We start from the raw sequence: 26,574 nt of genomic DNA, 5'->3' as shown, positions 1-26,574 counted from the left end.
CTTTGTTTTTGGTAAAACAAATACCATGAGCACAGCAATGCTGAAAAGACTTGTTTGCAGATTTATGATCTGATATCTATTCTCCTTTGTTTTGTAGATGTTGCAATGCCTTAAACTGGGAGCTCTTTCTCGTACAACTGCTAGCACCCAGATGAATGTTCAGAGTTCTCGCTCCCATGCTATTTTCACAATACATATCTGTCAGATGCGAGTCTGCATCAAAATTGATAATGTAAGTTCCTAACATCTGTCAGTTATTAATATGATCAAATTTGTTGCTGTTTTTCTTCAACTTTATTTTTCTTCATTTCTCTATTTATCATTACAGTTTTGTTATTTAGGAAAATTAAATCTGTTCTGCGAATTGTATTTTACAAGTTTTTAGTAGAGACTAATAAGTAACTTGCTATCTTGTTCAGATAAAATTAAGGCTGCAATGAATTTTTAAAATTAGAGTTCTTTTTTTAGATAAAAGAAAATGGGCAGTACTGTTGTATGCCTTTGGAGCTTAAATGCTCTATAGATTAAAGAGAAGTGATTATGTACAATTTGGGGAAATATGGGATTATTTACATCAGTGACCACCTTATTAGTTACACCTGTGTACTTCATTAATGCAAATATCTAATCAGTCAATCATGTGGCAGCAACTCAATATATAAAAGCATGCAGACATGTTCAAGAAATTCATTTGTTGTTCAGACCAAACATCAGAATGGGGAAGAAATGTGATCTAAGTGACTTTGACCATCGAATGATTGTTGTTGCTAGACAGGGTATTTTGAGTACCTCAGATACTCCTGATCTTCTGGGATTTTCGCACACAACCGCCTCTAGAGTTTACAGAGAATGATGAGAAAAAAACAAAAAAAAACATCCAGCGCAGCACCTCTGTGGATGAAAATGACTAGTTAATGACAGAGGTCAAAGATGAATAGTCAGACTGGTTAATAGCCAAGCTGACAGGAAGGTGACAATAACTCAAATAATCAAGCATTACAACAGTGGTGTTTAGAAGAGCATCAATGAATGCACAGCATGTTGAACCTTGAAGTGGATGAGCTACAGCAACAGAAGACCATCCAAGACTGGGCTCATGTACCTAATAAAATGACCACTGTGCGTATGTTACCTTAAGGTAGATGGGAAAGATGGATGCACTTTAGAAAATCATAAGTCCACAGACTTTGAAATAATAACATAATGCTGGAAACACTCAGTAGTTTCAGAGTGACTGTGGAAAGAGAAATGTGGTTCATATATCAGGCTTAAGAGCCTTTGTCAAAACTGTGAAAGTGAGAAAGCAAGTTAAATTTATGTTGGAGAGGAGATTGGGGAAGGATGAAGGAAAATATTTCTGATGGAAGAGTCTAGGGTTGCCGTAGTAATTCTGTTAGTGCATCTGCCTGTTTGATTAAGAAGGACGATTAGAAGAGAAAATTACGTTTAAAAACTGGGTAATGCGAGTTCATTGCATTGCACTGAGTCCTGAAGGTTGTACAATGTCCTGGCTAAACATATATTAGCCTTGATAAAATTGGCAGCAATTAAAATAGAATTTGTATATTCTCTTTTAAATTTCTTATTTAATGTTTTAAGTGAACCAGAGGATCCTAAGAACATCTTTAATGTGGTCATTGAAAATGATGATTTCCAAATGAGGCTTCCTTTTTACTTGATTCTAAAAATATATAGTTGGGTTTGTGGGATGCAGGTGTTGGTAGTATAGAGAATCAAATCCACAAAATATGAGAAATGAATTTGCTGCGAGTATGCTGTCCAGTTAACTCCTGTAAATTGAAATTGATAACATTATAATTTAAGACAATTTACACAGTTCAATTTGAAGTTCTTAATTGTGCTACATTTCTTCATATTTCAAATTGACACAAATTAACTGTTTTGATTTTTTTCAGGATGAAATGATAGATAACAAAGTAATTAGTGAATCAAGAGAAATGAACGAGTTTGAAACCCTGACAGCCAAGTTCCATTTTGTTGACCTCGCAGGATCAGAACGACTGAAGCGTACAGGAGCAACTGGAGAACGAGCAAAGGAAGGAATTTCAATTAACTGTGGTCTAGTAAGTACATGTTGAATTATACTTTTGAAAATCGTACTGTCATATATGGTCACAGTTGAGAGTTGTAAGCTTGAACAGGCAATGTCTATTTTGTGTGCAAATTATGTCGAAACGTGGTTAAACAGTCAAAAGGTTTTATGGATGTTGGCAGCAGATATGATGTACAAATTAAATACATTTAGAAACACTTTTTTTTTAAGTGACAGTTATGTGACAAGGTTAGATGTTTGGCACCTGGATTCTTGTTGGTTCCTCACAGGTTCAGTTGACTCGGGTGAAATTCCCTTGTCCATTCGTCCTACCCCACTATTCTCCCTTCTGGCACTTAGCCATGAAAGCTGACAAAGCGCTACACCTGACTATTCACCACCTCCCTCACCTCCATTCAGTGCCTCACACAGTCTTTCCAGGTGAGGCAACGCATCACCTGCGAATCTGCTGGGGTCATCTATTGCAATTGGTACTTCCAATGCAGCCTCCACTATTTTGATGAGACCTGACATAAATTGGGGGACTGCATCGTCAAGCATTTCCGCACCATCCACCAAAAGCGGAGTTTCCCAGTGGCCAAACAAGACGGAGAAGAAGAAGAAGGCCAAACATTTTATTTCCGATTCAGATTCCCATTCTCGTTGGTCCATGCCCTCTTGTTGCACAATGGAGCACTCTCAGGATTGAAGAGAAACACCCTATATTCTGCCTGGGTAGCCTCCAACCAGATGGCATTAATATAAACTTCTCCCGGTTTAAAAAAAATCCTTCCCCTCGCCTATTCTATTCTCCACTCTAGCCTCGTACCTTTCCTTAATCTACCTATCACCTCCCCTTGGTGCCCACCCTCCTTCCCTTTCTCCTGTAGTCCACTCTCCTGTCCTATCAGATTCATTCCTCTCCTGCTTTTTACCTTTCCCGCTTTTTACCTTTCCCACCCACGTGGCTTCACCTAACACCTTCTAGCTAGCCTCCTTCTCCTTCCCCCAACTTTTTATTCTGACGTCTTCCCCCTTCTTTTCCAGTCCTGAAGAAGGGTCTCAACCCGACACCTTGACTGCTTGTTCATTTCCATGGATTCTACCTGACCTGCTGAGCTCCTCCAGCGTTTTGTCTATGTTGCTTTAGATTTCCAGCATCTGCAGAATTTCTTCTGTTTATATAAATTACCAGCTGTATAAATGGATCTGCGAGACAAAACTTGAAAAAACTGATGCTCTTCAGTATTGGGAAGACCATGTTGTAATTACATGCAAATTTATGAAAACTACACGGAATCCAAGATTTCAAATAAACGTGAATAACTGTTCAGGCATTATCTTCAAATTATAGTCACTGTTTTTACATGAGAAACTCAGCTATCAATTTGTGAACGAGTTTCTATAAGCAGTAATGTGTAGTTAATGTTAAACTTAGTTTAGTGGTATTGGCTATGAAAACCTTCCGAGCCCCTATAAGAGTGTCATAAAATTTGCTGACTCTGCCAATCTTTGCTCCAAGATGATGCTGACAGTGGAACAATCTTGAACAATATCATTGATATAGATGTTTTCATACCACTGCAGTGGAACCTTCAATCATGACTTGTTGTCTTGATGTTTCTGATATTCTCGTGTCTAGAAAGTCCTTGTATCTATCAAAATTTCAAGGGCTGAGTCTGCTTACTTCTTTGTCCAGTCAAGTTTGCTTACAGTAATTAATCCTGACCATGTAGTTTTAAATACTAACTGTATGCTTACTCATTTCCACTGCTATTTGTCTTGAGTTTAAAAAATGTTAACAGCTAACAAAATAATTTTTGGATAAAAATGCACCTTTGTAACTCTGTCCTTTTTTTTGAAAACATTAATTATTCAGTTATAAAACTTGTTTTTCAGCTGGCCCTTGGAAATGTCATTAGTGCACTTGGTGATAAAAGTAAGCGAGTAACTCATGTGCCTTATAGAGACTCGAAACTAACCCGATTGCTGCAAGATTCTTTGGGGGGTAATAGGTAGGTATTCACTGTAGATTGATTAGATCATTTTTAAGGTGGGTCTTGTTTATGTCTACTTTGTGTGATTCTTTTATGGGAGAAGGTTGGGCAATGGCAAGGTTGCATTTTTCTGGTTGCTGAAATTGAAGGGCCATCTGCTAATTTTAAACAATTGCTCTCAACCTTTCCAAAGTGCTTGAGCTTATAAACCAATCATCATTGAATCTTAATTTTGTGACCTGAACTATTCTCATGACCTTGTATTCAAAGTGATCATCCATTTGTATTAACACATACCCAATTGTACATTGTGGATATCTACCAAATAGGTAATGAATTGTGAAACTCTTGTCTCGGAGGACTTTAATCAAGTTGAAAATTATTGACGATGACAGGATATCCTGTTCATTATTCCTTTCCATGAAGGACCTTAACAAACAAACGATTAGTTAATTAAGGTTTTAGAAAGCAGACTGGCTATATAACAACATAGTAATGTTGAAAATTGAAAAGAAATTGTCATTCAAAAGAGATGATTTTCCTTCTTTTGTGTTTTCAGGAGGCTTAAAAATAGTACATGTTGAATTTCGGTACCTCGTTGCGTAGAAAATAAGCCATTTGGGTAAATAAAAACAGTTAAAATAATGACAGTATGTTATTAATGTTCATCTGAGTTGAATTAAAATCAAGTTCAATTAATATTTCTAAATTTGTTGAATTTTCTCTTTAAGAAAAACCTAATGAATGGGCACACTGTAACATTCCTGTATCAATGGAAAATTCAGCAGGTAGTTAATTTGGTTCCTAATAACGTGCTTTCTCAGTCTAGATATTTGGACTATTTCTAAAACTATAAAATTGATCTCATTTGGAATGTCATTGGTGCTGCATCTAGTGTAATGATTGAAGAAATAAAGGATAACGTGGCCCATTGTTAATGAATGATAAACAAGGGAAAATCTGCAGATGCTGTAAATTCAAGCAACACATACAGAATGCTGGAGGAACTCAGTAGGACGTCCTGCCAAAGGGTCTCAGCCCAAAACATCGACCGTACTTTGTTCTGTAGTACAGTCTGGCCTGCTGAGCTCCTCCAGCATTTTGTATGTGTTACATTAATGAATAATTCTGTTTTTCCTGCAAATGATACTTCTCAGCATAAATATTAATTTCTAAATCTAAGCAGAAACTTAATCCAGGCTCCTTAAACACTTGAAGAGAATACAGTCTGATAAAGCAAACAAAAATTTGGCTTTTTTCATTCACTTTTTCAGTCACTTCATGAAAACTTTAAGAAATGGGAAACACCTCAAAACATGTTTGCCAGCATTTTTGCAACAGATCGGTGTGATGGCTTGCCTGCTTCATGCAACATTTTATTGCTCATTGCTAAATCTGGAAAGCCCCATACAATTCGCGAAGAACTGATCCTGCCAAAAATAAGGGAGGTTCTGAGTTACGGTTTTCCATAATTCACCAGACCAGATAATTAAAGCAGTTCCGCTCAGTGACAATTCTGTTCAAATAAAATGTGTGAGAATGTGGAAGACACGTTGTGAACATACTTAGGACAACAGAATTTGCTCTGCAGTTGGATGAGTCAACTTTGCCAGACAATGAATCTTTGCTTCCTGATTATGTTTGCTTTGTAAAAGAGGAAAGCATAATTCAGAAGTTATTTGTAAGGGAACTAGAAATAGATACGAAGGTGAGTCAATATTTCGGGTTGTTGAGCAAGTTTGCAAAGAGAATGACATTCCACTCACCAACATTCATACTTGTACTGCAGATGGGACACCGTCAATGACAGGACGCTACCCAGAGGTTATTACTTTCTCAGAAAAACCTGTACTTACTTACCATGCGCTGTGTAATTCACAGACAAGATCTCGTTGAGAAAAACCTAAGTAATCCGCTGCACGAATCATTAAATACTGTTATCACAGAGGAAAATAAAATCAAGTCCCGTGCTCTCAATTCTTGACTATTTCAAGAGGTTTAGATGGCTCTCTAAAGGAAACTGCCTGAGACACTTTTATACACTCTTTGAGACTGTGATAAAATTCTTTGAAGACTCGAATGCTTCATTCAGTAATCAACTCAAGAATAATCAGATAAGACATTGCTGATTTGTCAGAATTATTTGCAAAGTTTATGAAACCAATCTTCAGTTGTAAGGAAGTGATATGAATCTTATCAAAGTCAGATCAGTGGTCTCCACGTTTCTGTTCAAGTTGATCTTATTTAAGTGCAACATTGGTGGTTGCGGCCTTTTTCTAATTTTCAAGTCTCTTTGATTTGAAAGAAAAAGAAAGAAAATCAGATAATAATCTTAAAGTATACTGTGCCCGTTTGGATAAGCTGCCTAAAGAAATGTCGAAGAGATTTCAGGATCTTCTCATGATCCAAATTTCAACTTGAGTAATAAATTCATTCCTGAACACTTGTAATGAGGAATTAACAGGAAGGAAGAGGGAAAAATTTAATTCACTACAAAAGGACTTTGAACTGAAGCTGAGGTTCAGAAATGAAATATCAAGACTTTGGTTGCAGAAAGAAGTCTCTGAACACCGCCCTGCACTATGGAAAAAGGTTTAGATGCTCTTTATCGCCTTTCGAATATCATTCTTAGTGGAACGTGGTCTCAGTGCATGCAGTCGGCCAACTTCTTTCAGAGTGATGAAACAGACTCCTTCTGAGTGACATTCAGCCTGATGTTGAGAAGGTGATAAGCACTGCACCAAGCCCATCCATCTCATTGAAAGGTGAAAAAGCAATGAAATAGTGAATAGTTGGACGACTAATGTACGCTCTTAAAATTGTCGATGAGAATTGTTTTCACTGTAACTGAATAAATAATTTTATTTGTAGCTTTAAGTAGATTTGAATAATTTTGTGATTATTTGTCACTGATCTGAATTTGCAATTATTTGTCACTGCTTTGGATCTGCAGTTCCGATTTTCTTTCACTGTGGATCGTAAATCAAAATTCTTTATAGTTTTTATATTATGGCTGGAGAAGGAGCATGGGTGCTGGGGATGTGGTCTGGAAACCAAGAGGCCATTAATCCAAAAATGTTTGGGAACCACTGTAATCAGATATTCTTTAATTAGTTCAGCACATCGTGGGTCAAAGAGCTTGTTCCTGTGCTGCAGTACTCTGTTCTATGCTTCAAAGGCTTTATTACAACTGGTGCATATTATTATGAAATCTCATAGTTAAAAGTGCCTCTGTTCCAATTGTATGTTTTGGTAAAATTTCTGAACTATAAACATAGAACAATGCAGCATCGGACAGACCCATCAGCCTATGAGATTGTGCTGAAAATAATTGTATATGCATTGGAAAGGGCGATAGGGATACCTGTTAGTTCCAAGAGAACTATCTGGAATGTTAAACTTGTATATTGCACTAAATGATCAAATAAAAATGCTAGGCAGATGATAAAGGGTTGCTATCAATAGCCAGGAACGGAGAATTCTACCAAAACTGATGTGCAATCAAGCAGCTTACAAATAGTGACATTGTGGTAAATAATTCCCCTCCATCTTTTCCTTGCTGTATAGTTTATTCTCAAATTATCTGGCTGTTTGGGATTTGTAGGAAGATCATTTATGGTGGAAGTATTTCTATAGCCTGCCAGTATTCTAAATCTGTAGGTGGTGTGTGTTCAAATAAGTTAAAAGGAAATGCATATTAACAGTTGTAAGATACTGAATCACTTGAGTGGAAATTATTTTTAATTTTTTTGTCCAATTACTATGATTTGATAAAGATATAGTAATGGCAAGTTGTGCTTTGATTAAATGGCATTGCTAAATTTATTGCATGGCTTTATTAGTTGGGTACTTAAATGGATGTGTACAAACATACTGCGTGAGATCCAGGAGATGTACTTCAATAGTAAATCGAGTTTTCTTTTGCAGCCAGACGGTTATGATCGCATGTGTTGGTCCATCAGATCGTGATTTCATGGAAACTTTGAACACATTGAAATATGCAAATCGTGCACGAAACATCAAAAATAAAGTGATGGTTAACCAAGACAGGGCAAGCCAACAAATCAATGCACTCCGAGGTGAAATAGCACGACTCCAGATGGAACTTACAGAGTATAAGACGGTAAGCAAATTTTAAGGAAAAACTGAAGGGAATCCTGAATGTCTCCTGGATATTTTTCATTCTGCACAGTATAGGAAGTCACCTCTTTGTAATTTCTATCAGAAACTTGAGTAACGGATTAACTCATTTTTGAGATCATGCAGGAACTTTACCAGGTGAGTTAATGGTTCTGCACAGTTAAAATTTCTGACTGCATAGTAATGTCCACATATTCTCAACTCCTTTCAGATGACCATTGCAATAAAACACCAATAATCCTTCATTCTCAGGCAGATTTTCCACAGTACTTACACTTTTTTGTTTATCCCAGCACACTTGATTCACAATTTTTAAAAAATGTTGCACAGTAAAGTTATACATTTTCGAGTGAGCTTGGTGATTTTAAAGAAAACATGGGGTCCAGATATCTTAAGCAGAGGGCGAGAAACTGAGACAGGCAGAGTTGTACTGTATTCAGTTCATGCAATTTTTGTTTAAGTAATTTTTGGTGTAATGATATCAACGCCGCTGACCATGCAAGTACTTATCATCCGTCTTAATTGTGCTTGAGCAGATGCTTCCGCAGCAGTCTGCTGCATTGAGCCTGTCCTCAGTGTTTTTCATCCTATGGCTGAAAAGAATGGATAAAATGGTATCATATTTGTGTAATCTCTGGTAGTGATTATACCAAGTTCTTTCTTGGCCTGGATGATTATATGCTTGGCAGCTGCTAGTGATATCGTGCTTTGGATAATAGGACACAAGTGGTGAAGGGACTTGATATTTTGACGGATAGCGTCCTAATTTGTTTAGCTGCTTTGTTTTCAATGGTGTTGAGCACTCCTGAGTTATTGTGATACTTGGCCATATCTACGAGAGTACTTTATTTTGCTCTTCATCCACTGTGCAAGAGATTAAGTCTCATGAGGACAAAACCATTCAAAGTGAGTTTCAGGTTACCTACTGCTGTTGTGAGGATAAAACACAGTACTTGCTATTCTCATTGGTCACATTGTGTCACTTGGACAGAGTGATGCAAAGATAATCACAGGTATCCTGTCTAATGCCTCATTTCAGACCACAGATCATCTTCTCATTGCTTGATCTTGCACACTTACAATCCTCCATGAACATCTCAACTCAGATTTTCACCCCAAACCTCAGCCACATCCAACTACTTTCCCAGCAGTGCCTTGGTCTCCAGTCTGATCCCTGTCCTGCTGTGGACCTTGACTTCTGAGCAAATCTGGCCCCATTTTTTTTCTGCTCCATCCACAGACCTGTGTGTGATTCTAGTTGTCTGCACATCTACGCACCTTCTCTGTCATGTTCTTGCCCTAAAATCTCATGGAGTTATCATGGTCTTGTGGGAATGGAAAGAGTTGGTTGCGAGTAGTGGTGAGCGAAACAGCAGCCTGAGAGATGCACTGAATAAGTTTGAGTCAAGTCAGTTTAATGTTGATGGTGGGTAGAGTACTGGAGAATAGATCCCGACTTTAGCTGAACTTAATATTTAGGCATGCTGTTTTAATCAAAGACAGTTGACTGAAGCAAATATCAATAGTGGGAATTTGGAGACTAGAAGCAGTGTTCCTACAATTCAAATAATGATTGTATAATATTATGTATTTGTGGTCTTTTTGAGGTGAGTAGGACCCATGTGTACTTAAAAAAAAAAAGTGGTATGGCCAGAAGAATCTTCTTCCTGACCAGGCTGGAACATAATGTCAGAGAAATCTGAGATGAGCTTGGATTTTTAAATCAAATCAACTGTTCTTTATTTTTGTTAGGGCAAGAGAATAATTGGAGATGATGGTGTGGAGAGTATTAATGATATGTTTCATGAAAATTCCATGCTACAAACTGAAAACAATAATCTGCGAATGAGGGTAAAGGCAATGCAAGAAACTATAGAATCACTGAGGGCAAGAGTAACACAACTTCTCAGTGATCAGGTCATTCAAGTACTTGCCAAATCAGGTAAACTCTTAACTTATTAAAATTCAAAATTTGGAAAAAATTATGCTGTTTGTTCCTGACAATTTTTCATTGTGATTTAATGGTATAAATCTATGATTACGTATTCCCAAATAATCTGGTCAAGAGCCAATTCCTCTTTTCCTGAGGTATTCTGAAAATCCACTGCAAAGATGACCAAACTCGTTATTAGCGAAAGCAAACTCGAACAAGTGAACCTTATGGAACTTTTATATTTAAACCCCCATATCATGGCCAATCCCCACGACCTCACACATCCTTTTCACGTTAGAGTTGAAGGGAGAGTGGGAGAGAAATATATACAATTGTTAAAGCTGGTGTGAGATTCTGAAATATTTCACATCCCCAGCTGATAATAATTTAATTGCATTTAAATTGTTCTGATATAAGTGTTCTATCATATCAAATTATAGGAGATGGAAATGAAGAAATTAGTGCAATGATCCAGAATTATATCAAAGAAGTTGAAGATCTCAGGTAACTGTAATTTCATTTTTAAGATGAAGATACATGCATATTGACACACACCATTTTTGAGAAAAGACAAAAATTTATGTAGAGGTAGGAAACTTGGATTGTCAAGTTTACACCATCATTTAGTAAGTTTGTGGCCTATCTGATTGTAATCTCAACTCCATATTCACATCTAGCTCGGGCATTGTTTTACCCTGTTGTTTTTCAAGAACCTATTTCTGTCTTCCTTAAGGAGTAGTAGAAGCATTGTCTGAATATTGTTAAAGTCAAGAGTTCTGAAGATCTAAAATGCTTGAAAAAGATTTCACCTTGTTCTTGTCTTAAATGGGTATCACTTTATTTTTAAGCAATAATCCCAAGTTCTAGATTCTCACTTAAGGAGAAACCTCTTCACAGCCACTCTATCAGGATCACTCATAATTTTGTGTGTTATTAATGTCTCTTATAATTCTAAACTGCAATGAGTGCAAACCTAGCCCTCTAAGTTTTCCTCTTAAGACCTCCTACCTGCTCCAAGTATTAGATTGAATTTTCTCTAACTGTTCCAAGTACATTACCACATTTAAATAAGCAGACAAGTGCTGTATAGTGTGGTGTTGCCAATGTTTCATATAACTGTGGTTTAACCTCTGAATTTATGATACCCTCTAAGATTATGTTAGAAAGTGAAAAATGTGTGGAATTTTCCCAAGAATGAGGATCACTGGCCTTTTGCTTTCAAGCAGATTGCACAATGAATTCAATATTACATTGCAAGATGCACCTTATATTAAAAAAAAATTCAGTTAGCAAGTAACTGCAAGATGGTCCTTGAAGTCTCCTCATAATACTATTTGCATTCTATATTGTTCATGCAACTTCCACGGAACATTTCTGTGGAGTATTTCATGCTATTCTAGTATTTATCTCTTAACCCATAGTTCCATTCTTAGCCTTGTACTGTTTTATTATTTTAGATCAAAACTATTTGAGAGTGAAGCTATGAATGAAAACCTTCGTCGTAACCTTTCAAGGGCTTCAGCAAGACCCCCATATCTTAATGGTACTTTTTCTGGTTCAGTCCTTGGTTCAGAAAAGGATACAATGGATGTCTTGGAAATGGCTAAAAAGGACTTGGAAAAGCTCAAGAAAAAGGAGAAAAAAAAGAAAAAAAGGTGTGCGTTGTTCCTGAATATCGCCTACAGTTATTAAATTGCTGTAATGCATTTTATTGTTAATGGGATGTGGATAGCAATGTTATGTTTCAATTGGATTTTTCCAAATATAGTTTGTTTCTTTGTGGGTCTCAGTTAATCGTGTGCATGAGGTAAATTCAACTTCTCATGTTAAATATTCTTTTATTTTAAATATTTGTATTAAATTTTATGTTTCAGATAGGGTTTTTATCTTAGCAAGTTTTTGTAGCTTTCTGTTCATTTTGTCATTTTACCATTTTACCAATGCACACCTTTTCCCCCATCAACTTGATATACAATCTAGTCTGTCATATTCTTTCTCTCTTGATTGGGTCTCCTCTTGTCACAAGGACAAGCTAGAGTGAGGACAACATTTGAACAGGTCTTAGCATCACTATTTAATTGGCTATTAGGCAAGAACTGGAAAAATTAGAGATGGACTACTATAAGAAATTTCCTCTTCAATATTTGAACCTGGACGGCATAGACTCATGTTTAGAAGTAGGAAGACAATGTAGAATATTTAAGTTTAACTTCTACAGAGAGTGACTGATTTGTGGAACAGAGTATCATGTTCAAAGTTCTAAAGAAGAATTGGAAATCTGAAGGAGGTGGGCAGTTGGCGGTTTATTGACATCTGGCCGGAGAAACTGTTGACTTTTTTCCTCAGTCTTAAACTTTCCCATGTTTTAAAATCCTGGTTTTGGATGTGGTTTTCTTGAGTTAAAAATTAACTTGCACACGTTTATATTAAGTTAATTTTTCACTCCTTTATTGCCTTGATATATTCTGGATTGAGAAATTTTTCTTTTTTTCATCTTTATTGCAGTTTCATATTGGCAAAAATAACATAGCTTGCATTTTAAGTGTGGTTTCTTTGTAACCATAGTTTAAAATTTCCTGTTGCAGTGTAATATTTTGTTAGTTTACCATCACAATGTAAGTCATTTCTGTTCCAAAGCACTTGGAATTCAGTTAAAGTCATGAAGCTTATTTTCAATCATTAAAAATGGTTTTGGAATATTAGTGGTTAAAAACATGTACTTCAGCTATATTTTATTACTATAACAGGATATGTATTTTAATACGGTGGTTCAAGATGTGATTTCTGTGCAAGTTTTTTTTTGTTTTGCAAACAGACAACTGCAACTGTTCACTTGAAGAAGCAAAGGTCCATGTAATACGTAGATAATTTGTATTTTGCTGATAACAAAACCTGTGACTCTTACTGTGCAGGGAAATAAAAAATCACCACCTCATATATACAACACACATAAAAGTTGCTGGTGAACACAGCAGGCCAGGCGGCATCTCTAGGAAGAGGTGCAGTCGACGTTTCAGGCCGAGACCCTTGCAGTCGACGTTTCAGGCCGAGACCCTTCGTCAGGACTGTTGCTTGAATTTCCAGCATCTGCAGAATTCCTGTTGTTTGCGTTTTTAACTTCATATATACATTCAGTTATTGCATTTATAACATACAGTGCTTTGTAAAAAGTATTCAGCCTCTCCTTTGTTCACATAAGTGAATATTCCATTAAGAGATTCTGATCAATTTAACCGACAATTTTTGTTTGTGAATCATGTGCTCCTTTTTCACAGTAGAGCCAAAAAACCATGGAAAATGGTAAAGCATGAAAAACTAGAAATACAGAAACTGAGATGTTAGCAATTCAAAAGTATTCATTCACCTTTGCTCAATACTTATTTGAACCAACTCTTGCAGGTCCTACAGCCAGTAGTCTTTTTGAGTAAGTCTCTATTAGATTTGCACAACATGATGGTGCAAGATTTGCCCATTCCTCCTTGCAAAGTTGCTCAAGCTGTGCTGGGTTTGTTAGATAGTGGTGGTGCTCAGCAATCTTGAAGTCATGCCAGAGATGTTCAATTAGGGTTAAGGTCAGGACTCTGATTAGGCCACTCCAGAACGTCAATTTTCTTCATTTGAAGCCACTCCATGGTTGCTCTGGCAGTGTGCGTTGGGTCATTGTCCTGTGAAAAATGAAGTTCCTCCCCAGTTTAAGCTTTCTGACAGACGCTAGCAAGTTTTTATCCAGAATCTCTCTGTATTTAGCAACATTCATTTTAAGAACATAGAACATAGAATAGTACAGCACATACAGGCCCTTCAGCCCACAATGTTGTGCCGACCCTCGGACCCTACCTGCCACACCTTAAATTCCTCCATATACCTGTCTAGTAATCTCTTAAACTTCACTAGTATATCTGTCTCCACCACTGACTCGGGCAGTGCATTCCATGCACCAACCACTCTCTGAGTAAAAAAACCTTCCTCTAATATCCCCCTTGAACTTCCCACCCCTTACCTTAAAGCCATGTCCTCTTGTATTGAGCAGCGGTACCCTGGGGAAGAGGCGCTGGCTGTCCACTCTATCTGTTCCTCTTATTATCTTGTATATCTCTATCATGTCTCCTCTCATCCTCCTTCTCTCCAAAGAGTAAAGCCCTAGCTCCCTTAATCTCTGATCATAATCCATACTTTCTAAACCAGGCAGCATCCTGGTAAATCTCCTCTGTACCCTTTCCAATGCTTCCACATCCTTCCTGCAGTGAGGCGACTAGAACTGGACACAGTACTCCAAGTGTGGCCTAACCAGAGTTTTATAGAGCTGCATCATTACCTCGTGACTCTTAAACTCCATCCCTCGACTTATGAAAGCTAACACCCCATAAGCTTTCTTAACTACCCTATCCACCTGTGAGACATCTTTCAGGGATCTGTGGACATGTACCCCCAGATCCCTCTGCCCCTCCACACTACCAAGTATCCTGCCATTTACTTTGTACTCTGCCTTGGAGTTTGTCCTTCCAAAGTGTACCACCTCACACTTCTCTGGGTTGAACTCCACCTGCCGCTTCTCAGCCCACTTCTGCATCCTATCAATGCCTCTCTGCAATCTTCAACAATCCTCTACACTATCTACAACACCACCAACCTTTGTGTCGTCTGCAAACTTGCCAACCCACCCTTCTACCCCCACATCCAGGTTGTTAATAAAAATCACGAAAAGTAGAGATCCCAGAACAGATCCTTGTGGGACACCACTAGTCACAATCCTCCAAACTGAATGTGCTCCCTCCATCATGACCCTCTGCTTTCTGCAGGCAAGCCAATTCTGAATCCACCTGGCCAAACTTCCCTGGATCCCATGCCTTCTGACTTTCTGAATAAGCCTACCAAGTGGAACCTTGTCAAATGCCTTACTAAAATCTATATAGATCACATCCACCGCACTACCCTCATCTATATGCTTGGTCACCTCCTCAAAGAACTCTATCAGGCTTGTTAGACACGATCTGCCCTTCACAAAGCCATGCTGACTGTCCCTGATCAGACCATGATTCTCTAAATGCCCATAGATCCTATCTCTAAGAATCGTTTCCAACAGCTTTCCCACCACAGACGTAAGGCTCACTAGTCTATAATTACCCAGACTATCCCTACTACCTTTTTTGAACAAGGGGACAACATTCGCCTCCCTCCAATCCTCTGGTACCATTCCCGTGGACAACGAGGACATAAAGATCCTAGCCAGAGGCTCAGCAATCTCTTCCCTCGCCTCGTGGAGCAGCCTGGGAAATATTCCGTCAGGCCCCGGGGACTTATCCGTCCTAATGTATTTTAACAACTCCAACACCTCCTCTCCCTTAATATCAACATGCTCCAGACCATCAACCTCACTCATATTGTCCTCACCATCATCAAGTTCCCTCTCATTGGTGGATACCGAAGAGAAGTATTCATTGAGGACCTTGCTCACTTCCACAGCCTCCAGGCATATCTTGCCACCTTTATCTCTAATCAGTCCTACCTTAAATTCTGTCATCCTTTTTTTCTTCACATAATTGAAGAATGCCTTGGGGTTTTCCTTTACCCTACTCTCCAAGGTCTTTTCATGCTCCCTTCTTGCTCTTCTCAGCCCCTTCTTAAGCTCCTTTCTTGCTTCCCTATATTCCTCAATAGACCCATCTGATCCTTGCTTCCTAAACTTCATGTATGCTGCCTTCTTCCACCTGACTAGATTTTCCACCTCACTTGTCACCCATGGTTCCTTCACCCTACCATTTTTTATCTTCCTCACCGGGACAAATTTATCCCTAACATCATGCAAGAGATCTCTAAACATCGACCACATGTCCATAGTACATTTCCCTGCAAAAACATGATCCTAATTCACACCCGCAAATTCTAGAGCCTTATAGCCTTATAATTTGCCCTTCCCCAATTAAAAATTTTCCTGTCCCCTCTGATTTTATCCTTTTCCGTGCTAATGCTAAAGGCCAGGGAGTGGTGGTCACTGTCCCCCAGATGCTCACCCACTGAGAGATCTGTGGCCTGACTCGGTTCATTACCTAGTACTAGATCTAGTATGGCATTACCCCTAGTCGGCCTGTCCACATACTGTGACAGGAATCCGTCCTGGACACACTTAAACTCTGCCCCATCTAAACCCTTGGAACTAATCAGGTGCCAATCTATATTAGGGAAGTTAAAGTCACCCATGGTAACAACCCTGTTATTTTTGCACCTTTCCAAAATCTGCCTCCCAATCTGCTCCTCTGTATCTCTGCTGCTACCAGGGGACCTATAGAATACCCCCAATAGAGTGACTGCTCCTTTCCTGTTCCTGACTTCCACCCATACTGACTCAAAAGAGGATCCTGATTCTCGTCTTATTTCCTAAGTGATTAAATGTGATTATGACTCTATAACCATTTCGGATCATGCTCCACTTAAGCTTTCTATTAAAATTCTGGCCAATATACAAAATAATAGACAATGGCGTTTTAATTCGCTGTTGCTTCAGGACTCGGACTTTGTTAACTTTATGAATGAACAGATTGATCTTTTTTTTTACAATTAACTATACAGAGGATATTTCTGTCAACATTCTTTGGGACACTTTTAAAGCTTATATTCGTGGTCAGATTATTTCGTATTCTGCTGCTTTGAGGAAGAAGCTGAAGCAGGAGGAGTTGGTAATTGTGGACAAGATTAAGGAAATTGATAAGAAATATGTTATAGCTCCTTCTGAGGAGTTATATAAACAAAGAACTGAACTTCAAATGGAACACAGTTTATTACTCTCGTCCTCGATTGTAAACCAATTAAAGAAAACAAAAAGTGAATTTTATGTACACAGTGACAAAATTGGCAAACTGTTGGCTAATCAATTGAAGTCTAATTATGCTAAATCTCAAATTAATCAGATTTATAACCAAAATGATCGACTGATACTTGATCATGTGGGGATTAATCAAACCTTCTGTGATTTTTAGTCTTCCTTATATCAATCAGAGTCTCCTCGAGATTCTAAATATATGAATGATTTTTTAGATAATTTAGACTTCCCTGTGATTTCACAGGATATGTCTTCTATGTTAGATACTCCCATTACCATGGATGAGATTAAGAATGTTATTTTCTCTATGAATTTGGGGAAAGCTCCTGGCCCTGATGGGTTTACCGTAGAATTTTATAAATGTTTTGCTCCTTCGTTAATCCCTTGGTTCTGTAGGGTTTTTGAGGCTTCATTGAAACTTGGTAAACTTCCTGAATCTTTCAATAGAGCATCAATTTCTCTAATATTAAAGAAGGATAAAGATCCTGCTCAATGTGCATCTTATAGACCAATATCTTTATTAAATGTTGATTCTAAAGTTTTTTTTCTAAGTTATTAGCAAACAGATTAGAAATAGTACTTGCTTCTATTATTTCGGAAGACCAAACGGGTTTTATTAAAGGTCGTTACTCTTTTTATAATATTCGTACACTGTTAAATATCGTTTATACTCCATCACAAAATGTTCCTGAGTGTGTTATCTCTTTAGATGCCGAGAAAGCTTTTGATAGAGTAGAATGGCCTTACTTATTTAAGGTGCTTGAAATGTTTAATTTTAGCTCGAAATTTATATCCTGGATTAAACTGTTATATCATTCTCCTGTGGCCTCGGTCCGTACTAACTCTTTAAGTTCACCTTTTTTCCCTCTTTTTCGAGGTACTCGACAAGGTTGTCCTCTTAGTCCCTTATTATTTGATATTGCATTAGAACCTCTTGCAATTGCCATTCGAGAATCTCCAAATATTACTGGGATAACTCGGGGCTTAAAGTCCCATAAATTATCACTCTATGCTGATGATTTACTTTTATATATTTCTAATCCTCAGAAATCCATCCCGGCTGTTTTAGAGCTATTAGCACAATTTGGACTTTTTTCAGGTTATAAATTAAATCTTAGTAAGAGTGAACTCTTTCCGATTAATAAACAACTTCCCTTATATTATAAATTTCCATTTAAATTGATTAATAATTATTTTTCATATTTTGGGATTAAAATTACTTGTAAATACAAAAATTTATTTAAGACTAACTTTTTACCATTAATAGACCATATTCAACTTTCATCTAAATGGTTTCCTTTATATTTAACTTTGATTGGTCGTATTAATGCAGTTAAGATGTTTTTTTTTCCAAAATTTTTATATATATTTCAGGCATTACCAATCTTTGTTTCAAAATCTTTTTTTGACAAAGTTAACCCTAAAATTTCTTCACTTATTTGGCAGAATAAAAACCCGAGACTGGGTAAAATACATTTACAGAAAGCTAAGAGAGATGGAGGCTTAACATTACCTAACTTTAGATTTTATTATTGAGCAATTAATATTCGACATATGAAATTCTGGTTACTTGACCAGGATATACTATCCATTCCTAAATGGGTAGCATTGGAATTACAATCTGTTCAGGGTTTTACACTTGGTTCTATTTTAGGTTCCTCTCTTCCTTTTGATTTGAAACGCCTTAAACAGGTTTCTAACCCGATAGTTAAATATACCTTACGTATTTGGTTTCAATTCAGAAAATTTTTTGATCTTAATCAATTTGGGTTAGCGATTCCTATTTTAGGTAACATTTTTTCCTCCCTCTTTTATGGATCGTGCTTTTCAAATTTGGAAGACTAAGGGTAGCTCACGGTTTTTGGATTTATTTTTAGATGGTTCCCTTATGTCTTTTGAACAATTATCTAATAAATATAACTTATCAAGAATACATTTTTTTAGATATCTACAAGTTAGAAATTTCCTAAGTACTATACTTTCTTCCTTTCCAATGCTTGCTCCTACGTACATTTTAGATACTATAATCAACCTTAATCCATGTCAGGAAGGTGCATCGGCTATGATTTATAATATTATTATGAAACTTAGAAAAGCTCCATTTGATAAAATTAGGGTAGATTGGGAACAGGAATTGGGGTTTACCATTTCCGTGGACGACTGGGGGCAGATTTTACAATTAGTCAATACTTCCTCTATCTGTGCTAAACATTCCCTAATTCAATTTAAAGTTGTTCATAGAGCTCATATGTCCAAAGATAAGTTAGCGCGCTTTTATTCTCATATTAATCCTTTTTGTGATAGATGTCCGGGGCAGATAGCCTCTTTAACTCATATGCTTTGGTCTTGCCCTACTTTGGAAACTTTTTGGAGAGACATTTTTAATATTATCTCCAAGGTATGGAATATAGATATCTCTCCTCACCCTATTACTGCTATCTTTGGACTACCTAAAATTTCCAGTAATCTTTCCCCTTCAGCCCGTAGAATGATTGCATTTCTTACTTTAATGGCGAAAAGATGTATCTTACAACATTGAAAAGAGCTTAATGCTCCAACTACCTTTTTTTGGTTTTCTCAGACGATATTATGCTTGAATCTGGAGAAAATTAGAAGCAATCTTTATGACTCCTCATTTAAATTTGAACAGACTTGGAGATCTTTTATTCAATATTTTCATTTAATGTAATATATACCCTTCTTGTTTTTTGTTACTGTTTTTAATGGAGGTCGGGATTGAGGATGTGATTTTAAGTTTAACTCTGTTTGGTTTCTAGTTAGCCCTTTGCTTTGCTTTTAGCTAGTTGCATGGTGGGTTTTTCTTTGGGGGGGGATCCTTTTCTCTATTGATATATATATAAAATTAGTATACTATTATGTTACCTTGGTATGTTATGTTTAAATTACATTGTTTGTAGTATTTTTTTTGCATTAATATCTTCTGTAATTTTATTATATTCTAACAGTGTATTAGTGTCTATATTGCTTACCTTTTTGTATACTTATTCAATAAAAAGATTTAAAAAGAAAGAAAGAAAAGAGGATCCTGCTACATTACCCACTCTTTCTGTAGCTGTATAGTATCCCTGACCAGTAATGCCACCCTTCCTCCCCTTCCCGCCCCCCCCCCCTATATCCAGGAATATTGGCACCTGCCCTGGTGCCAGCCAAGTCTTTGTAATGGCCACTGCATCATAATTCCGTGTATGTATCCAAGCTCTCAGTTCATCACCTTTGTTCCTGATGCTTCTTGCATTGAGGTGCACACACTTCAGCCCTTCTACCTTACTACCTTTACACCGTTTATTCTGCTTCTCTTTCCTCAAAGCTTCACTATATGTTAGATCCTACCAATCCTGACCAGATTTCCATTCCCTGCTGCTCAACGGCATCCCCATAGTATGATGCTATCTCCACCATACTTTACAGTAGGGATGGTGTTACCTGGCTGATGTGCAGTATTAGATTTACACCTCACATACCACTTAACTGTTGAGGCCAAAAAGTTCCACTGTAATCTCATCAGCCCATAAGACCTTCCACATCTTTACAGTATCTTAATGAAGCTTTACAATGTCTTTACAGGCAAGGATCTGTTTTTTTTTCCAAACCAGGGCTTCTCCTTTTGCACTCTTTCATAATACATTTTTTTTGTGTGCAAGACCTTAGAGATTGTGGAGGTATCAATTTCATCTCAAGTTACAGCCACTGATTTCTGGAGCTCACTCAGTGACTTCTGGTGTCACAGCCTCTCTTACACATACCATTATTGTCCGGTACTAAGTTTTGAGGGGTGGCCTGACCTAGGCAGTGTCACTGTGGTTTCCCAGTAGACCGCATTGTGCTCCAAGGTATGTTCAGTGCTTTTGAGATGGTTTTGTACCCTTCCCCAGATCTGTGCTTCTCTACTATCAATTCTGTGACGTGTTTTAAATGCTGATTTTGGTTTGGTCTTTTGAAAATCTACCATACTGTTGGACCCTACAGAGAGGGGTTGTATTCAGGTGATCCTCCATTTTCTACATCGACAAATCGGGCGTATTGGTAAGGTAATACGTATATGGCACCCGATGAAAGTTAGCGTAGTTATTACAAAGGGGATGGATTCTTTATCAGACTCAGAATTTTCAGTAAATTGTTGACAGGTTTTGAATTTTCCTTTTGATTTGACATGAGGCACAATGCTCAAAAATAATCCTTAAATATATTTAAAATGTAGAAAATGAAACTGTAAAATGTGGAAATAGTTGTGTGGGCTGAATACTCTCTTTCAAGGCATTGAATTTGTAAGAAGGTGACATATATATCTTAATATTTGTACTTTTATCACTTGCATGATTGGGGTGTGCAACCTCTTAATTTTAATTGATATCAGAAGAAGTGTAAATGTTGTAACTGATGTGACATCTTAAATAATAAATGTAATTCATATTATGTTTTGCACAGCCTAACTAAAGAGGAGATTTTTAATGAAGGGGAGAAATCAGAAGAGAAAGACATGGAAGAGAAAGAAAAGAATGACTTGGAGGAGGTATACCTAAGTTTAAATAGCCAAAAGTAATTTGACATTTTCATCAAATTAAAGTAAGTGACTCAGATATTGCTTTTGAAGGAGGAAGGTCAGGAATACAGCGATCATGAAGGGGATGAAGAAGATGCTGAAGAGGATGAAGTTGAAATAAGTGAAAGTTCGGATGAATCTGACTCTGAAATAGATGAAGAAGGTAATGCCTTAAACATTTCTATTGCCGCCTAGCCTTTATTTAGATTAATGATTAGCTGGCTTTGTTTATCTAAGATTTTGATTCGTGGGCTTTGCTTAAGTAAGTTTGAGCACACTGTTTGTAGAGGATTATGATGTTTTGAACAATAGAAGGTCTTGATTCTTGCCAATAACAACCTATTCATACCTGCTTTAATGCAAACATGAGAAATGTGACCAGCAAAAAGCCCTTTGAGCCTGTTCTGCCATATGTAAGGATTGTGACACCTCTTCTATCTCAGCTCCACTTTCCTGACATGTCCTTCTGCCTCTTGATAACTTTAATATCCAGAATGCTGCTGATCAATTTTCGATGAACTGGATAACCTTTAATGTTAAGAATTCCAAAAATTCTCCATCTATTGAGTGAAGAGGTTTGTCCTTCATTTAGTTCTGAATAGATTAGACCTTATTCTATGACTGAGTCCTGTAGAAATCTTGTAATTTTAATGAGATTTCTGATTCTTCTAAACTCTAATCTGATTAGATTTGTATTCTGTGAACTCTGCTCATATGGTAAATCTGCACTCTGAGGGACCAGGTTGATGAGTCTTTATCGCCCTCTCTCTGCAGCAAGTATGTCTGTATTTGCACACTATACAGAATACACCAGGTGTGGTCTTACCAATGCCCGAAGAACTGCAGGAAGACATCTGCTGTATTCAAATCCTCTCTTAATAAAGGCCAACTTACCATTTGCCTTCCTTATTGTTTGCTTCATCTGCATGGTAATTTTCTCTAAGAGCATCAGCATTTCCCATCCTGTTTCAGTTTAAAAACAAAAAATTAAAATAAAAACTGCAGATGCTGGAAATCTTAAATAGAAAGAATGCTGGGAAAGCTCAGCAGTTAAGACTGCCTCTGTGCTACTTGACCAGATGAGTTTTCCCAGAATTTTATTGTAGTCTCTTCCAGTACTCTATCTTTATCTATATACACCAAATCGGATGTTCTCATATTTTTGCACATTTTATCTTGTCTTCCAAGTTCTTGCCACTCACTTAGCTTGTCTCCATGTCTTTAGAAGTCTCTTTACATTTTCCACCACCCAAACTATACACTAAGTTGCCTTGTTTTGTATCATTCTAAACTTGAAAAAAGAACTTCTGGCTTTTGAAGCCATCGTTACAGTTTATGAATAACTGGAAACCAACCACTGATACCTGTAGAATGCCACTTGTCACAGGCTGTCAACCTGAGGAGGATATTGTCCACAATCTTTGCTTTGTCTGATAACGAGTTCTTATTCACTACTGGTACTTTGCTCCCATTTCCATGTGCTCCAGCCTGTGTGGGACCTTGGCAAGAGTCTTCTGAAAATCTAATGCACCATATTATCTGGTTTCCCTTTGCCTATTAAACCAAATTCATTCTCGAAGAACTTGAGAAGGTTTCTTGTACATGATTTCTCTTTTAATAAATCTGTGCTGTCTCTGTACAATTACATTAGTCTTTTACACATGTTCTTGGTGACTACAACCTTCACAATAGTTTCTGATGTGTTCCCTGATTCTGCTAGTAGGTAACATAAGATTTTGTTTCCTCTTTTTCTGCTTACAGTTCTCCTTTGTTAGTTCCTATGCTGGTAAAGAAATTGTTTTTTTTAACTTGCATGCAACAACCCATTCCTTTCTCCACCTTCTCAACCCACCCCTCTCTCCTCCTCCTCAAATGCATTCTTACTTATCCAATGTTTTGCTGCAGTTTGTGCTTTCAGCTGGATTCAGGCACTTGAGCCATTTTTCTTTCCTTCCTGGACATGGGGATTGTTGCAAGAGTCAATGTTTATCCTCAGGCTTTGATTCTAATGCAGAAGCAAAGAAATGGGTCTAATAAACATGTTTAAGATTATGAAAGAAAATAAAATAAAGCAAAATACTTCCAGAATGATGGGGATGAACATAATGTAAGTTGGTGAATGACTGGGGCTTGAGTGTGCTGTTGCCATGTTTGGTACACGTATGTATTGCAATAGACAATTTAATAGCCAATTATAATCCCTGTATTGGCAGAGAAGTACATAGGAGTACACAGCTCATTTTTAAAATATTGTTATTTTGGTGATAACAGTTGGATCAGTATTTGGGTTTGTCGTTGAATTTACTGGTTCGGGCAGGTAGACCAATACTTTGTGATAAATATTTGATCTTTGATCATTTGTGCAAAAGCAACAAAGGAATTCTGAGGTTTTTCTTTCCCATCTAATGATGCATAGATTTAAACAATATTTTAGTTTTTCATGCTTATGATATTCAATCACTCTTGTTACTCAAGCAATCTTCCTTATTTCCATAGCTAATTTCCAGGCAGATCTGGCTAACATTACCTGTGAAATAGAAATTAAGCAGAAGCTCATTGATGAACTGGAAAATAGCCAGCGACGACTTCAGACACTGAAACAACAGTATGAGGAAAAGTTAATGATGCTGCAAAATAAAATCCGGGACACCCAATTGGAGAGAGACCGTGTTCTTCAAAACCTGGGTAGGATAGAGAGCAAAAATGATTTTTTGACATCATGCTTTGATTACAAATTGACAGGTCAAATTGTCAATCCATTTTCTTTTCAACTTGTATTCTTTTCAGCATCTTATAAGGCATTTATAAAGCAATAAACAGTTTCTTGTGTTAATGCCTAATATAAAGAGTAATTGACTCTACAAACTTGAGACAATAGCCAATAGGTGCAGGAGTAGGCCATTTGGCCCTTCGACCCAGCACCGCCATTTACTGTGATCGTGGCTGATCATCCACGATCAGTATCCAGTTCCTGCCTTATCCCCATAACCTTTGATTCCGCTATCTTTAAGAGCTCTATCCATCTCTTTCTTGAAAGCATCCAGAGACTTGGCCTCCACAGCCTTCTGGGGCAGAGCATTCCATATATCCACCACTGTCTGGGTGAAAAGGTTTTTCCTCTCTATTCTAAATAGCCTACCCCTTATTCTTAAACTGTGGACTCTGGTTCTGGACTCGCCCATCAGCGGGAACATGCTTCCTGCCTCCAGCGTGTCCAATCCCTTAATAATCTTATATGTTTCAATAAGATCCCCTCTCAGCCTTCTAAATTCCAGAGTATACGAGCCCAGTCGCTCCAATCTTTCGCCATATGACAGTCCTGCCATCCCGGGAATTAACCTTGTGAACCTATGCTGCACTCCCTTAATAGCAAGAATGTCCTTCCTCAAATTTGGAGACCAAAACTGCACACAGTACTCCAGGTGTGGTCTCACCAGGGCCCTGTACAGCTGCAGAAGGACCTCTTTGCTCTTATACTCAATTCCCCTTGTTATGAAGGCCAGCATGCCATTAGCTTTCTTCACTGCCTGCTGTACTTGCATGCTTGCTTTCAGTGACTGATGTACAAGAACACCTAGATCTCGTTGTACTTCCCCTTTTCCTAACTTGACTCCATTTAGATAATAATCTGCCTTACCGATCTGACCACCAAGGTGGAAAACCTCACATTTATCCACATTAAACTGCATCTGCCATGCATCTGCCCACTCACCCAGCCTGTCCAAGTCACCCTGCATTCTCATAACATCCTCCTCACATTTCACACTGCCACCCAGCTTTGTGTCATCGGCAAATTTGCTAATGTTACTTTTAATTCCCTCATCTAAATCATTAATATATATTGTAAACAGCTACGGTCCCAGCACTGAACCCTGCGGTACCCCACTGGTCACCGCCTGCCATTCCGAAAGGGACCCGTTAATCGCTACTCTTTGTTTTCTGTCAGCCAGCCAATTTTCCGTCCATGTCAGTACTCTGCCCCCAATACCATGTGCCCTAATTTTGCCCACTAATCTCCTATGTGGGACTTTATCAACGGCTTTCTGAAAGTCCGGGTACACTACATCCACTGGCTCTCCCTTGTCCATTTTCATAGTTACATCCTCAAAAAACATAATAGATGCAGCAAATGATCAGAGTAGATAGGAAGTATCTGTCTTTAGGTTGAAGATAAACCTAAAACTTTGATTATTCTAGGTTCAATGGAAAGTTTTTCTGAAGAAAAAGCAAATAAAATTAAATCAGAATATGAGAAAAAGCTTCAAGTAATGAACAAAGAACTGCAGAAGTTGCATACTGCCCAAAAGGAACATGCACGTTTACTAAAAAATCAACTGCAGTATGAAAAACAGTTGAAGAAACTGCAGCAGGAAGTGGGAGAAATGAAGAAAACCAAGGTAGAGTTTATTTATTTCTGGTGGCTATAACACACTAAATTTATTTCTTTATTGGCTTGGAATTTTGCGGAGAAATAAAAATACACACAGGCAAAATGCTGGAATCACTCAGCAGCTCAGCAGTATCAATGAAAATGAATGAACAGTCTATGTTTCGGGCCAAGACCCTTCTTCAAGATTGGAAAGGAAGCGAAGATACCAGAAGAAAAAGGTGGGGGGAGAGGGTAGGGAAGATGGCTAGAAGGTGATAGGTGAAGCCAAGTGGGTGGGAAAAGTAAAGGGCTGAAGAGGAAGGAATCTGATGGGAGAAAGGGAAGGATGAGAGGATCCAGGAGGAGGTGATAGTCATGAACAAGAGAGAATCTGCAGATACTGGAAATCCAAGTTCCTCAGACCCATCCCTCCCCTCAATTCCTCCATTTCTGCCGCATCTGTTCTCAGGATGAGGCTCTTCATTCAAAGAAAGGGGCTTCCCTTCCTCCACCATCAACGCTGGCTTCAACCATATCTCTTCCATTTCACGTATATCTGCTCTTATCTCAAACTCCTGCCACCCTACCAGGGATAGGGTTCCTCTTGTCTTTACCTATCACCCCACCAGCCTCCGCGTCCAGCTCATAATTCTCCAGAACTTCCGCCGTCTCCAACAGGATCCCACCACTTAGCACATCTTTTC

General features: G+C 37.8%; 1 protein-coding gene across 3 annotated transcripts in view; it reads left to right on the top strand.

The window, feature by feature from the left end:
* The window catches only part of kif21a (kinesin family member 21A), a 142,221-nt gene that overhangs the window by 49,498 nt on the left and 66,149 nt on the right, over positions 1 to 26,574 (top strand). For all 3 annotated transcript variants that reach the window (XM_063072490.1, XM_063072491.1, XM_063072489.1), the window contains exons 5-15: positions 98 to 232; positions 1,917 to 2,084; positions 3,953 to 4,068; positions 7,978 to 8,173; positions 9,943 to 10,132; positions 10,564 to 10,627; positions 11,581 to 11,778; positions 21,387 to 21,471; positions 21,553 to 21,664; positions 23,998 to 24,186; positions 25,699 to 25,898. In XM_063072490.1, coding sequence (XP_062928560.1) covers positions 98 to 232; positions 1,917 to 2,084; positions 3,953 to 4,068; positions 7,978 to 8,173; positions 9,943 to 10,132; positions 10,564 to 10,627; positions 11,581 to 11,778; positions 21,387 to 21,471; positions 21,553 to 21,664; positions 23,998 to 24,186; positions 25,699 to 25,898 — 1,653 coding nt within the window. The remainder of the gene's footprint in view (positions 1 to 97; positions 233 to 1,916; positions 2,085 to 3,952; positions 4,069 to 7,977; positions 8,174 to 9,942; positions 10,133 to 10,563; positions 10,628 to 11,580; positions 11,779 to 21,386; positions 21,472 to 21,552; positions 21,665 to 23,997; positions 24,187 to 25,698; positions 25,899 to 26,574) is intronic.

This window comes from Mobula hypostoma, chromosome 20 (assembly GCF_963921235.1).
Source record: "Mobula hypostoma chromosome 20, sMobHyp1.1, whole genome shotgun sequence".
Classification (NCBI taxonomy): domain Eukaryota; kingdom Metazoa; phylum Chordata; class Chondrichthyes; order Myliobatiformes; family Myliobatidae; genus Mobula; species Mobula hypostoma.
This window is presented reverse-complemented; position numbering and strand designations above follow the sequence as displayed.